This window comes from Alternaria ethzedia (genome assembly GCF_023757985.1).
Source record: "Alternaria ethzedia strain BMP 0044 chromosome Unknown scaffold_12, whole genome shotgun sequence".
NCBI classification, from domain to species: Eukaryota; Fungi; Ascomycota; class Dothideomycetes; order Pleosporales; family Pleosporaceae; genus Alternaria; species Alternaria ethzedia.
In genome coordinates, this window is record NW_026056205.1 from 746,148 (window position 1) to 759,868 (window position 13,721).

Consider the following 13,721-nt stretch of genomic DNA (forward strand, 5'->3'; position numbering starts at 1 on the left):
GCAACGGAAGCTACCACAGCACCGACAATTGCAATACTGACGCGCATGTTTAGAGTAAGGGAGGCTTAGCAGTAACGATCGTGGGGCCTTTTACAAGCACAAAGAAGGTGAATGATTGGTTTTTTGTTGATTGGATTCGAATTGATTGAGCAATGCGATAGTCATGCAACTTCAAGCCTGCTAACTACACAAGTTCCTTATATGAATTCGACAGCGTTGACCGTGTATTAATTAGGTGGGTGGCCCAAGGCGATGGTGTTAATGCGGGCTTGTTTCGCATTTCTGCCGCACCATCGGTTACAAGTTGGTGTTGAAACGACACCCAGATTCCGACATCCCGCTTGCTAGAGTTCACGAAAACAGGGACGAGACGGAACTCAGAATCGTTTGCTTAGTGTGGCGCGGATAGCGGAAATGCGTGGTTCTTCGTCCATCTCGAACGAGCATGTTGCGATAGCTATACACTGAGGTTTGGAACGGCGACTCGTATCGTCGCGCAAATCATTCTCACGTTGCGAAGTCAAGGTCTTTACCAATGGAGGACAGCAGGTTGTTTCTTATCACACTCAACACGATAGAAACGCATTAAGTCAACCTTCCAGAATACGCCGCAAAGTTCCAGATCTTGTTTTCGCATCTTCAGTACGCTCAGCACCTTGTTTTGTTGCATATCCATCCCAAGGCATCGATTCTTTGTTTCAGTTATATGCGTTCATGCCTTGTTGGTTCTCAGATCAAACGCCTGGCTCCGCCTTGTTGCCTCGGAACATTGCACTCTTCAAGGCATCCCCATCAAGCAGGCGCTTACGTCTCAGCCCTACCTGATAACCGCTCTGCGACAGTGCGTATTGGTGACAAAAGCTAGCGGCAATGAAAGTCGAAAAGAGGTCAGGTGCGTGCAAATTTTGGGGCTACTTGTTTAATCCTCACGCTCTACGCAAATGAACATTCCCTAAAGAGTGTCTTAGAAGCGCCCCAGATATTCGGAACGGTCGTCAGTTTCCAGTTCTGCTTAATCTTTGCATAGACATGCGAGCGACAAAATATCCCGTGTCTTGGGTATACTCAACACCATACTAATGCTATCTTACCCCCATACCGCATCGAGGCAGATTTCCGTGAGCCCGTTTCAGCTTCACATAACTCCGTCACACAGCCACTCAGTCTAGCTGCTTCGTCTGTAGGAGAGCCTGTGCATACATCGCCAGGAGAACGACGAGCAATCTTTCTCACGGTACTTGTGGCAAGTTGAGTATACTTGCAGTTCAAGGACCATGGAGATTGGGATTAGATGTTTGAGGCACCGTCTCAGCACCTTGGTGCGCCCGTCTGTGGCATTCAGAAGAGATCATTGATAGAGAGGAAGATGGGGCAAGAACTTTCTTTGAGATAACATGCTACGCTATATATGCACTGTACAAGCACATCCGATTGACGTGTCCAGAAGCCAGTTGCTCAAGCATTGGAACTTATTCGTTTCCACTGCGGTAAAGGCTCACCACGCGTAACTATTCGCGGCCTCCTTTCTCGACAAGGCCCTCAATCCAAACACTCACTTGCTCTCTCTTCTCATCAAGAACGAGGGGAAAGTGATCGCAGGCGACCTTGGTAACATCCACCTTCATCCCGTCCCTCTCTGTACCGACCCAACTTCCCTCGATAACATCGATGGCAGTTTGCTGTACCCTTGGTACAACGATAAGGTCCTCTTCTGCGAATAACCAAGACACAGGAACATCTTTGTAGCCAGCGTGGGTAAGTACGTCACCGAAACAAGCACCGTGATGCTTGCCAAACTTGGCAACGTACGAGATGCCGTCTTCCAGCGTGAGGTTGTTGAAGCAAAGTGACGCTGTAGCGGCAGGATCGGACTGCGTTACCCATCCGTTTGTATCAACCTCGATTGGGGCACTCTCTTCGCGTGCAAGGGCCTGACCGCAGGATTCGCCGACACGTGGTACGGCGGCCGTGAGATACGCAAGGCGTACCACACCACCAGTCCTGCCCTGATGCTCTCGCTCTTTCTTCGTTACGTCTTTGATACCCTCGGTTGCTGGGCAACCTATATGATATCAGCATTAGTCATTCCTTCATCTATCAGAAAAGGTATGAAAAATCTAGGACTTACCACCATAGCTATGCGCAAGTAGGATGACTTCCTTTCCACCGTCTGCGAGCTTTCTCACAAACTCGTTGACATAAGCTGCGTCGTCATACATGCTTGGTTGAGTAACGGAGTTGGCTTTGTAGCCAGCAGGATAGCAGGGTGGTTCGAGAACGTGGATATCGTAGCCTTTGGCACGAAGTGGCATTACGAGAGGGTCGTACATGCTTGTAGGGCAGAAACTGCCCGGAACAATGACGACGCTTGGTTTTGAGGACATGTTCTCAAACTGTACTGATAGAACAATGTGGGAGAGAGATGGATGTCGGAATGAGATATCAGTGAGTGATTGTAAGCTATCGTGCTGCGTGCGTGTGGATGCTGAGAGTCGAAGTTGATCGAGGGCTGGTTGACATATTTCCTCTTCAGCGGCGCATCTCTTTATATACTTCCTATACCATCCTTCCACTAACAATCTGGTTATTGTTCGGCATCTGAGTTGCCGCTGATCCTGCACCCTACCGCGATTTAAGAGGATGGCTGCCGAAAGCCACGCACTAGCCAGAATTCAGTGCTAATATTGCAACTGCTTTACAATCTCATGAATTGTCATCATCGTACATGTGGAGAAAGCTGTATATCACGGCTTGACAAGTTCAGAAAAGAGTTGCGGAGTGGTCGTGCATTCTGACGTTCTGACATGCACGATGTCAGAAACTAGTGCCGGGTGGGAAGGGCCTAAAAACCCAGCCAACCGTCGCCACAGCGACGATCAGGATTATTAAGCAAGGAACATCAAGTATTCCCTGTGGTTTTCCGTGTCTGCTGAGTTGCTCCGGGGCGACTGGAAGTAGACGGGGACATTATTGTCAAGCAATATACCAAATCGCACCAAAGCTGTTTTGCATCAAAGATCATCACATAGACTTGGTCAAAGCAGTGACAAAAAGTTCGTTCAGATGCCGAAGCAAGCACGGAAGCAGATGTGTTGGCATAGCGATTAGATTAGAACATTAAGCTAACAAGGAACAAGCTGAAGACATTCTATCCTCCATCAGATCATCACATACTTGCTTTATCCCCTAACAAGAAGCCGCAGGAGCTTACGCCTCGTTCTTTCCAGAGTCAGGTGTGCTATCGGTGTAAGAAGCAGCGCAGATGACGGAGTATTCATCGTCGCCGTAGTAGTAGCCAGTGTTGACGGCATAGCTTTCATCCCAGTACTGAGTGTAAAGTGCGCAGTAAGTACCAAGAGGAACACCGTTCTTGGTCAAGATGTAAGAGGTGAAGAAGTTGCAAGGCTTGTATTCGCCGTTGGCGTCAGCAAGGTGCTCCTTGTCGAACTGGGTCTGCGACTCGCAAGCTGCAGCGCACAGGCTGGGGTCGTAGGGGTTGGTGTTGAAGAGACGCATTCCGTTGTAGGTGTCGTAGTCCTTGCCTTGCTTCTTGATCAAGGGAGCGTTGATGGCAGCGGGAAGGTTGGCGGGAGCGTTGAAGCCCTCGACGGTAGGGGCGGGCTTGCAGACTCCTTTGCCGGCCTTGGAGTAACCTGAGTATATGTTAGTAAGGAGTACTCAGGGCGATGAGCAGGGTTAGAAAGCTTACCGTTGCTGCCAGTGATAACAACATGGAAGTCACCACGGTACTGGCCCTGGTTGGTGGCCGATGCCTCAGCCACGGGGTATCCGTAGATTGAGCACTTGATGTTTGTGACGGGCGCTGGGTCACTGCATCCCTCACCGGGGTCGACGCTGGGGTCGCGCTCGAAGAAGAGGTTGAAACCAAGGCAGTACTTCTCGCTGTTGCAGAAGGCGGCACACTCATCAGGGCTGTAAGTGTCGAGAGTCTTGTAGGTCAAGTAGCCAATCTGTTCGGTGGACCCGATAAGATTGGTAAAGGCCTTGGTGTAACCTTCGGGAGTGCCTGCGGTTTGGGCAGCTTTCCGGAGAGAGTTCTCTTTGTTCAGGTATTCATCAACGGAGCCCTGTCCAGGAACATACTCGGCTCCGGCACTGTGTCGATTGTCAGTCACTCTGCAGTAAAGGTGTTCAGCACAACAACGTACCCAGCAGGCTGGGCCTGGCAGGCATCACGCTTCTTGAGCTCTGCACCACTTGTAGCAACTACTGCAGCAGCAGACGCGGCAGCGGCAGCTTGGTTGTAAGACACTGGAAGCTCAGCAGTCTCCTCGGCCTTGGGTCCAAGAACGGTGGGAGTGGGGACGGCCAAAGCAGCCTCGATGTTGATCATCTGGGGTAGGGCAGCAGCTAGGCCACTGAGGGCGGAAGTAGCGAGAAGAACGTTACGCATGTTGAAGGTTGGTTGGAGGAGATGGTGATGGAGAAGGATAGTGCTGATGAGATGCCAGTGAAGCTTGCTGAGTGCTGCTGTGGATGAGGATCTTCAATTGACGAGCAGAGACGTCTTACTTATACATTGCCAGGACATCATCATGGAATACATGGGGCATGATTTAGCCGAGACCTGTATTGTTAGTTGCAAGCCGCTGTTGTTGCTAACGCCGCTCGATAGCGCTTGGCGGAACGTTTCCAGCTGGGCGCGTTGTGGTGAGGCTCGAGAACTTGACCACATCGGGCCCAGAATCGCGAGCGTGTCGACTCTCATGGAACAGAATGGACGTTTTGGTACCACGATGCAAGTTCCAGCCGTACGCCGCTGTCTGGTGGCTTGTAGCCTCATCGTGTCCGAAAAGCACCGTATCACAGTAAGCATGGGTGGAGCAAGGGATGTTATTGAGAAGTGATACGATCGCAAGCCACAAGTGTGGTGAAGCGCCGCATAGATCGCGTCCACCGAAGAGCCCAGGAAGAGTGCCGGGTGTCCATAAACAACCCGAAATAGTGACGGGAGAGCGCCTGAGGCTAAAGCTTGACGCACGAGCGGGCCCCTTGTCAGTTGCGTCGCCGTGCTGATCTCCTTTAGCGAAGTCTGGATGAGACGGGAGATAGATCAAGCCAATTTCCACAAACGTGTTGGCATTCAGGCACCGTTCCCGCACCACCAACAGCAAGATTGGCTAGCGCGACCGGAGCGGCCAAGCGGGCCCCACTCTCGATAACGCTAGCACGCTGGCTTCTGCAGTTTCGAGAAATCCTCAACAACACCCTTACATGACGACAGCTCTGTCTTCATCTGAGTCGATCATCGAAATCGTTCCAGAGAGTCGGTTGGCGATATTGACGCCTGCCAACGGCGAGGGAAGTATAATGTCTACCAAACCTTCACCACCTACGCTAAGATGCGCTATATTCGGCACACTGATAATGCCCCAGTATGCGGATGCCAATTGCGGCGTTTCTGGCAAGGCGTCGAACCCAAAAACGGCCGGTGAGCCCACGCCTGCCACGCCACGAGGCTGGCGTAGAGCTGTCAATATTGGTCTGCGGTGCTCACCCCCGTTAGTGCACAGATTTCGCAGCCCTTCTCCATGGCAAACGCTATCTTCCTAGTCATTTGACCTGCCAGTTCGGGGTCATCGACAGGACTTGTTACCGATACCGCGTTTTCAAATTGCTGCCGGCTCCGCTTGCACCAACTAACTGGCTCGCGGATTTTCAGAACCATGGAAACATCAGAGCTTAGCTGCCAACCTTGCAGTCGGAGACATTAGCCACCCCACATGATTTCTAACAATGCCATTACCCTGAAGACGTTTTTTCGGTATCCTGAGTTAAACCCGACACAAGTCCTCGCCCAGCGCCGCGTGTTGTACAGACTTGGCACACATTACTCCGCGGATCTAGACGCCGCGCCCACGACGCAAAATGTCCGACTAGACCCTAAAGCCTGTCGCGATGGCTTTTTCTAGAGGCGAGCTGAGATGCGGAGCTACTCCACAACAGCAAAACAGCGAGGATGAAGTCGACGGTGAAGCCGATGCTGGCTGTCATGCATGCACGACCAAACAGCGTCACTTGCATGATGCTAGTCTTTTGTGGAGGCTCAGAAGCGAGCAAATGTCCACGTGTAACTGCCGAGATCACTGATGCGAGGCTGGTCTCAAACAATGGCCTTACAATGACACATGCCAGTAAAGAAAGAGCACTGTTCGCGGTTGACTAAGAGACGTTCGATCGGAAAGTGCGGCACGTTGTGCTCCGCACAGTGTACCATGGTACTCGTCCTCTAGAGATTGTCTGGTATGGAACGCGAAGCTCCATGTACAATGACCGGCGTTAGGGTCTTACTTCACCCCCGCCTTTGTTCCTCTGGTACCTTTAGGCTGGTACCAGACGATCGCGTTCACGCCAAGTGGAAACCTCATGAATCAGCCAGCCTTATTGGACCCCAGCTTCCTACTCAGACATGCCCAGCCACAGACACCAAAAAAGACGTCAAGCGTATGCACCGGTGAGAGTGGGCCCAGACGAGCCACAGCGGTGTTGCATATGTTTAGACCCTTACTACACGTCCACCAGAGGCGAATATGCCGAGGTGCCACTCCAGCTCCCTTGTGGGCATGTTTTCGGTGACGCTTGCATTGCGGAGTGGATGCAAACCAAGCGAACATGCCCCCTCTGCCGATTTGAGTTCTTTGATATTGAGTTTGACCACAACGACGACGAATACGATCTATGGATAAGCGAGACTGAGTCAGCAAACCAGCACCTCGGGACCTCTTCGGGTCACATTTCCACATTTTCGTTTGTTCCAGATTTTCCAGGGGAACGAATCGCAATCGATGGGCTAGGCGTTCCTGCGACTCGCAGCAGCACAGCCGCACACCGCTCCTTCCACACCCGTTTGGGTGGCTCTCTCTCAGCTCCCCCACAATACGCCAGGCAGCCTTATCGCCATGCCCAGACAGGTCGCCGCTATGGCCACGGCAAGAACTCTAGATCCTATTTCGAGAGGGAAGATGTCTGGATCACAGCGCTAACTGACGAGAGGGATGAGCTGGCTGCGACCGGAGTAGGCGATGGCTGGATCATGGCGCCCGATGAGGATGAAGACGAGGCCTATGAACTGGAGCTATATCGGCACCTGTACCTTTGCGATGCGTCAATGCAGCAAGCATGGCTTGAAGACTCACTCCCGGATTATTTGTTCGACGAAATGGTCGCTGAACACATGCAGTGGATGCATGAGATGGGTAGTGAGACCCAATACGATGTATACGACGAGTTCGACTATCTCGTTTGATACATGAATGCGAAGTTCAGGTGCTCAAGACATCAACGTGGCTTATGTCGATGAAACGCTTCCTACTCGGGGCAGCTTCAGCTCATGCTATATACCAGCATTCGATGGGAAAGTGCGGATTCATTCATTCATCCAAGTTGTTAGTTCGCTTTTCACGCCATATGGTGTGCATACGTCTTTTGAGAAAATAGATCTTCTTTGCTATTTGATTTCACTGCTAATAATGCCATTTACAATCTCCTCAAAACGAGGCAAAGCTCGATAACCCTTCCTCCATGGCAAAGCAGATTCTGCGTGCGCAATTTCAAACTCTAGTACCATGGCCATCCTACAGTGCTGCGATAGCTCACCAACAACTCATATACGACGAGTCACTTACGACTTCCGCAATACCAGCGACGCAATCGATGCCAAAAAGTTCCCATTGCTCAATAGTGACAGCGATGATAACTGCAATTCACCAGCAAAGCTTCGAATCAAATGCCTTTGCACCCCATTCAAACTCCACATCGTCACCTTCCCAAGAAGCCAAACTGCTCCAGGAAGCTGAACTATTACTCCTGCTACCCAAGCCCGACCGACTAGTTCTGTTCCCGTAGTTGCTTCTGCAGGCTTGGTCCAACATGAGAACGCTTTCGAGGGGAGCCGCATCCCGTCCTTCTCGAACAGCTTGCTCCTCGTGCTCTGCACACAAAGGATCTGCAGGAAACCGTGCTGTAGCAGCCAACATTGAGCTAATTGGAAGACGGGTGCTGCAATGGACATTCGAGCAGCGCAAGGTCCCCGGTGTCTTTGGAAAAGCACTGCGTATGTCGGTGTCGGGATCTTGTGTGGAAATAGCGAGGCTGCGTCGCTTGCGGTGACTGGTATTATCGGAGTTTTGCGATGCTGGTGTTGGGGCGGTTATCAGCATGTCGTATGCTGCTAACGATAGCTTGTCGATCCATATCGACGGCGGCTCCTGGGAGGTAGAAGCGGGTGGAAAGATGAATTGTGAGAAGTCTCGCGGGTAGTGTGAGTCCGAAGGGAAGATTGGACGAAGGAAACTTGTACATTCCTCGCATGAACACGCGATATTCAGTTCTGCTGCTGCTGCTGATGATGACGATACAGATGATGGAGAAGACATGTCTGCTACTTCGGACTGATCATCTTCCGACTCAGTACAATGTATTTTTTTTCGTTTTTGTATATGGCAACGTCCTTATCGTAGAGTTCCTAAGAGACAAACGTGTTTCAAAGACACCATCTCCCTCTCTCTCCTACTGTCTTGCCTCCTTTGTTCGTCGCTTGAAGTCTCGACGCAGACAAAGCCCCTGCTCGTGGTATGGGCGAGCAAACAGACTGTACTCCGTGTTTTCGGGCTACTTGTCGCTTTGTTCGCTCGCCTGGTCATCTATGGCTGTCCTGCAGCTTCCCTCGATACGAGTACTGTACGTCCTTCGAAAACAAAAAGACGATGCATGGTTGCCGTGCAGCAAGCGCAGTATGGTGTAGTGCAAATAAAACATTTCGGTAGCGCCCACGTGTTGCGAAAAAAAGCAAGTAGTACCAAACAATACATGCCCGGCAAGCCTTGCTGTCCCTGCGCAAGGCCAACGCGTTCCTGTGTTTTTGTTTCTTTCTCCGGCAGAGCTACCGGGATCGATTTTGGCGCGGGCTGCAGCTGTGCCGTATCTTTGGTCGCGTTTGCGGCAAGCGCTGCGCACATTGCAGACCCTTTTTGGGGCTGGCTTGCGTGGGGGGTTTCTGCACTCACCGATGTGCTCGACGAGGAGGCGCTGCGCACTCGCGACAGTGTGGGAATTGGAGCTTTTCTTTTTGTCTAGATTTTCGAGTTCTCCATGACCATGGCAAGTACTCGTGGCAACAGTAGACTAACAATGAGCGTAGAGGGTGTGACTGTTGCTGATGAGATTTTGTGCGGGCCCCTAGAACCGCGTCGCTGGTCTCCTGCTCTCTTCCTCTCCACCTCAATCCCGCAATCATCCTTCAGGCGTGTAATTTGGCGAGGCTCCCCGTTGGACATTACCATAGTTCCACCAGTCATTGTAGAACTCATGGCATGCATCGAATAAATCGAGCCAGTGTAGAGCGCAGAGGTAATCGCCGTTGTGGCCTGCAGCTATGTTTGAATCCCTTGGAAAGCTACGCGTGCAGCCTGTGTGCCCACAGAGAACGGAGTTCTCGCGCGGTACGGGCTCTGCGACTGTTGAGGGAGTGGCCGCGACGTGGTCTGGAGACGCGGTGGTGGGAGTCGACATGGTGGAAGATGCGGAATCGGGTGAGTTTTGCGTGTTGCAAGCGTGCATGATTAGTTTAAGTCTGCCTGGGCGTAGTGACTTGCCGAAAACTGCGAGTAATGGTATTGCTTTTCTGTGATAGCGCTGGGAGGGGTGTCGGTACTGTACGAAAGGTTTCGGTACGTTGTGATGGAGTTGGCAGACGACGCAATGTTTGGGAAATGGTGTTAGAGATGAAAGAATATTTGAGAAATGGGACAGCTTTCATGACGGGCAACTTTTGTTTGGTATTGTTGGGGTGACGAACCACTAGTACGTGGTTGGCTGCCTGCGACCCTAATATGATCTTACTCCCACCAGCATCTCGTCTCCACATCTTTCCTATTGTCACCTCCGAAACGCAAATTCGGTAATTTGGATTAGCTATTGTAACTCAATGACAATAGATTGATTGTATTCACTGTGTATTATGCCATTATCGTGAGTCACAATAGCTGAGACCGTGCCGACGAGTAAGGTTAACGGTCGCGTTCGAATATTTGTGGTTGTGTTATGGGGCCGCGCACCCAGCTATCCACACGTGTTCAGCTGTTTACTTCCCAGTCTGAATCACCGCTCGTACATTGAACGTGCGAAATCTCTCTCGTGACTTGGCAAGCTGGACACATATTCATCCAGAAGAGGTCGCAGGTCTTCGTCGAAAGGTTCCCCTTGATCCGCGGCCATCTGCTGCCGGAGTGCATGTGCCTCACATAGGCCGTCCAGCGAGTCCGTGATCATGTCTTTGTCTACTCGTACTATGTCAGTTAATGCTCGTGCTGAGTCCGACATCGTTCGTGCGCGCGGCTGATGTTGGTGTGCGGTTGGACTGACTGATCTGTGGGCCGTCACCCTCCTGTGTAGGTAATTCCCTGTCTGTATCGATTGGAGGAAGGGAATCCCAACGGCTGAATATATTGATAGTCCCACAGTCACCGGCGCCGACGCACCATTGACCATCACGACTCCAGGAGAAGTGACGAAACGCGAAGGCTTTGTACTTTGGAGTCTCGACGATCTTGTGTGCTTTGATCGAGCGAAAGGGGTCGGATATGCCTCGATCGTGAGAATGCTCATTCAGCCGCTTCTGTTTGGTCTTGGTATTACCCGAGCCTGTACTGATAGCAGATGAGGCAGTAGATGCCGAGCTTCCTTCGCGCACGTGTCTAGGTAGACTGAGCGGTAAGCCTTTCGAAGTCAGGGAGTCATCTTCTCCGGTACCCGATTTCTCTAGGCGTTGTAAGTCCCAAAAGAAGGTCTTGCTTCTCTCGTTGCCCGCAACCAAAACCGGATGGCGACCAAGCTCGTGAAAGATGGAGAAGCGAATGTAGAACTGGTTCGTGTGCGGCAAGTCGAATTGCAGAAGTCTCTGGAAGCGCCCGCCCCATGCCGACCGTGTATTTGAGGTCGAGTTCGCTGGAATTGTCACAGGGGTTCTACTGTGGACCGCGCTTGATGTGGGGACTGGCGGAGGAGGCGTAGACCGATTGGAATTGAATCGATCGATACCCCAAAGTATGATCTTGTTCTCGCGACAGGCATGACTGAGGATCAAGTCACCATACCATTGGACACTGCATGAAGTAAGCAATTGTAGGTCGGTTTCAGAAGGGGATCATTACCAGTCGATGAAGTCAGTGTGTATCTCGGTAGTGGAAAAGTGCGGATAGTGCACTATGGCCGGCTTGTCGGTGCCAGCGTGTTCCTTGAGGTCTTCGGGTACTGCCCACTAGACTTGTCAGAGCTTTGTCAAGCAGTAGGCCGGGGTGGTGCATCCTACCAAATTGATCCTGGTATCCATACCCGCTGTTAGGATGTACTGGCCTTTCGGGTGGTATGCCTGGCAATATCAGTATATTAATTGGGTATATTTGCAGGTCACACACAATGGTAAGCACCTGGTCCTTATGGCCTTGCCCGTAACAAATGGCTCCGAGGGGCTGCTTTTCGTGATCGGGGTGGAGGCTCCATATTCGGAGACTATGGTCAATGCTCACGGAGGCGAGAATGGTCGGGTCTATCGGCGATATGGCGAGATCGTTCACTGACTGTAGGATGTTAGGAAGGCAGCTCGCCGCATACGACAGATGATAACCATACATCGCCATGGCCTATCAGCGTCTGGGTGCAAGGTCAGTGGATGCAATACAATCAGTGATATGGCCCGTACTGCTGTGAGCTCCCCGGTCCGGACATTCAAGACCTTGATGCGAGAGTCTCCCGTGACGCAGACGAGCGGGTCGCCATTTTCAGCCTGAGACCATACGATGCTGTTGTAGTTGACCTGGTGATGGTTAGACAGGTCGCGCACAGAGGGTCCGTGTCTACTTTATCGTCGGACGTGCCGTGTTCAGTAGTGGCCTCGTCATCTTCAAACCACCGCAGGATCTCGACGGACCCGTTGCTGTCAAGTTTACACCGACATATGACGGTCTTGGCCAATCAGTAGACGGCAGACTGCACACAGCGTGATACATACAAATGGACCTCCGCACACGGCGAAAACAGGGACCTGGCCGGGAGCGGTATAGGGATAGAAGTCTACATCGTAGAACTGAGCTGCAACGTGATGAGTATTGCATGGAGTGACGGGTGACGCGCATGCTTCCTGACTCACTAGAGCTCAGCCTAGACTTGGTTGGGGCCTGTCGAGGAGTTAGTGGTGGCTACGCGCAGGACGAGAGGCATGGGTTACGCCTAGTCTCAAAGTGGCCCTCAGCGAAGGCAGTTCAAAGTTGCAGTCCATCTTGGCGTGCATACCATGGGAAAGCTCGGAAAGCACAGCCGTAATGGCTGATATGCAGGGCGCGGGTCTCGTGAGGTAGCCCAAGTGCAAGGTAAGTGCAAGGTTGTGTGTGCCAATCGGGGGTTAGAAAGAAGCGAGGGCGAGGGACAGGGCTTTTAGTGTCATGGAAATTAAGCTATCACTTGCAGCAAACAGGTGAATGAGAGACATGCGGCGAGCAGCAGGCGGACGGAGGTGGTGCCGCCAATCAGGCGGGGGCCCGCAGGCAGAGACGGTGAAGCAGTGGAAAGAGGCCTTGAGGGTCTTGCATGTGGCTTGTGGCGTAGTTTGGGGAGGATCGTCGATGATGTTGTTCGGTTGAGGGCTTGGGATGACAAGTAACAGGTCCGTACCACGCGCCGCTAGACCCAGTGCCGGGCGACCAAGGCAGGGACGACCAAGGCAGGGACGACCAAGGCAGGGACGACCAAGGCAGGAGACGCGCAGGCCGGGCGATGCTGTGGGCAGCGGCAATCGCCTGGGTAGGTTTGCCAGAGCGCTGGCGGAGGGGCATCCGCTCGCAGTTCGCAGGCTGGCCGTGGTTGTGCTGGTGGCGCTAGGCTAAAGTTTGCATGCAGGCACCTGGGCGGCCATGGAATGGATATGGATATGCATCATCGACGTCGGGTGCGCCAAGGCCAGTCGCATGGATTGACAGTTGGGCTCTTCAGCACACCCGGCGTGTGCAACGCGCGGACAGTTGGAGGCACGACTCGAGGCAGTCCTGACCCGAGTGGCCTGATGCGCACTCCTTCGACCAGAGGTGCAGGGCGACTGCCGGTGCCCCGCGCCGCTGCCGACGAGCTGCTAACCGCCGTTGCGCACACGTCTCGCGTCGATCCTTGGGCGCGGCAAGGGTGAGCAGTTCGTCAGCTCACTTTCTGCACCTCTCTTGCATGCCACGCCGCCTGTCGCATCCTCCACTACATCCACCTGTCGCAACCGTCCTCTTACTTACTCCCAGCCCTCTCTTTGGCCCGCCTGCCGACACAGACGCTGCTGAGCCCGTTGGCGCTCCTCCGGTCCCGCCATTCTGGCCGTCGTCACGCTTCCGCTCCTTCTCCGCTGATTTATTTATGCACCCGACCCAACTGCTCGCTGCTAGCCCCTTCCGGCAGCCCAAGTCCGCGAGCTTTCTCATATATTTCCTCGCTGCTGCCCGCGCCTGCCCTGTCGCGGGTGAGGGGCGCCTGCTGCTTCGTGATCGCCCATTACATCATAGCTCCTGACTCGTATACGTTTCGACCTGCCATCTGCATCCCATCCCATCCCATCCCCACCCCGTGCTCTGGTCGCACCGCCTGAACGGCCTCTAGACACCTTACCCGCACCTGTGCGCCTCTGTGCCACCTGGACCCTGCCTATTTGACCCGCCGACAGTCCCTCG

At 52.8% G+C, this 13,721-nt stretch overlaps 4 protein-coding genes across 4 annotated transcripts; 1 reads left to right on the forward strand and 3 right to left on the reverse strand.

Annotated features, from left to right (window-relative positions):
* Positions 1 to 1,508: 1,508 nt before the first annotated feature.
* Positions 1,509 to 2,134, reverse strand: J4E87_005804 (uncharacterized protein; the record flags this gene model as incomplete). Its single annotated transcript, XM_049377409.1, has 2 exons — positions 1,509 to 2,045; positions 2,129 to 2,134. 2 exons carry the CDS (start codon positions 2,132 to 2,134, stop codon positions 1,509 to 1,511), a joined length of 543 nt encoding a protein of 180 aa, XP_049233035.1.
* Positions 2,135 to 3,207: 1,073 nt separating this feature from the next.
* On the reverse strand, positions 3,208 to 4,414 carry J4E87_005805 (uncharacterized protein; the record flags this gene model as incomplete). Its single annotated transcript, XM_049377410.1, has 3 exons — positions 3,208 to 3,653; positions 3,710 to 4,116; positions 4,170 to 4,414. The coding sequence occupies 3 exons, from the start codon at positions 4,412 to 4,414 to the stop codon at positions 3,208 to 3,210; spliced, it is 1,098 nt and encodes a 365-aa protein (XP_049233036.1).
* Positions 4,415 to 6,467: 2,053 nt separating this feature from the next.
* On the forward strand, positions 6,468 to 7,267 carry J4E87_005806 (uncharacterized protein; the record flags this gene model as incomplete). Its single annotated transcript, XM_049377411.1, has 2 exons — positions 6,468 to 6,475; positions 6,544 to 7,267. 2 exons carry the CDS (start codon positions 6,468 to 6,470, stop codon positions 7,265 to 7,267), a joined length of 732 nt encoding a protein of 243 aa, XP_049233037.1.
* Positions 7,268 to 11,167: 3,900 nt separating this feature from the next.
* On the reverse strand, positions 11,168 to 11,974 carry J4E87_005807 (uncharacterized protein; the record flags this gene model as incomplete). The annotated part of the gene is given in 5 exon segments (XM_049377412.1): positions 11,168 to 11,278; positions 11,436 to 11,597; positions 11,720 to 11,833; positions 11,878 to 11,953; positions 11,967 to 11,974. The coding sequence occupies 5 exon segments, from the start codon at positions 11,972 to 11,974 to the stop codon at positions 11,168 to 11,170; spliced, it is 471 nt and encodes a 156-aa protein (XP_049233038.1).
* Positions 11,975 to 13,721: the final 1,747 nt, after the last annotated feature.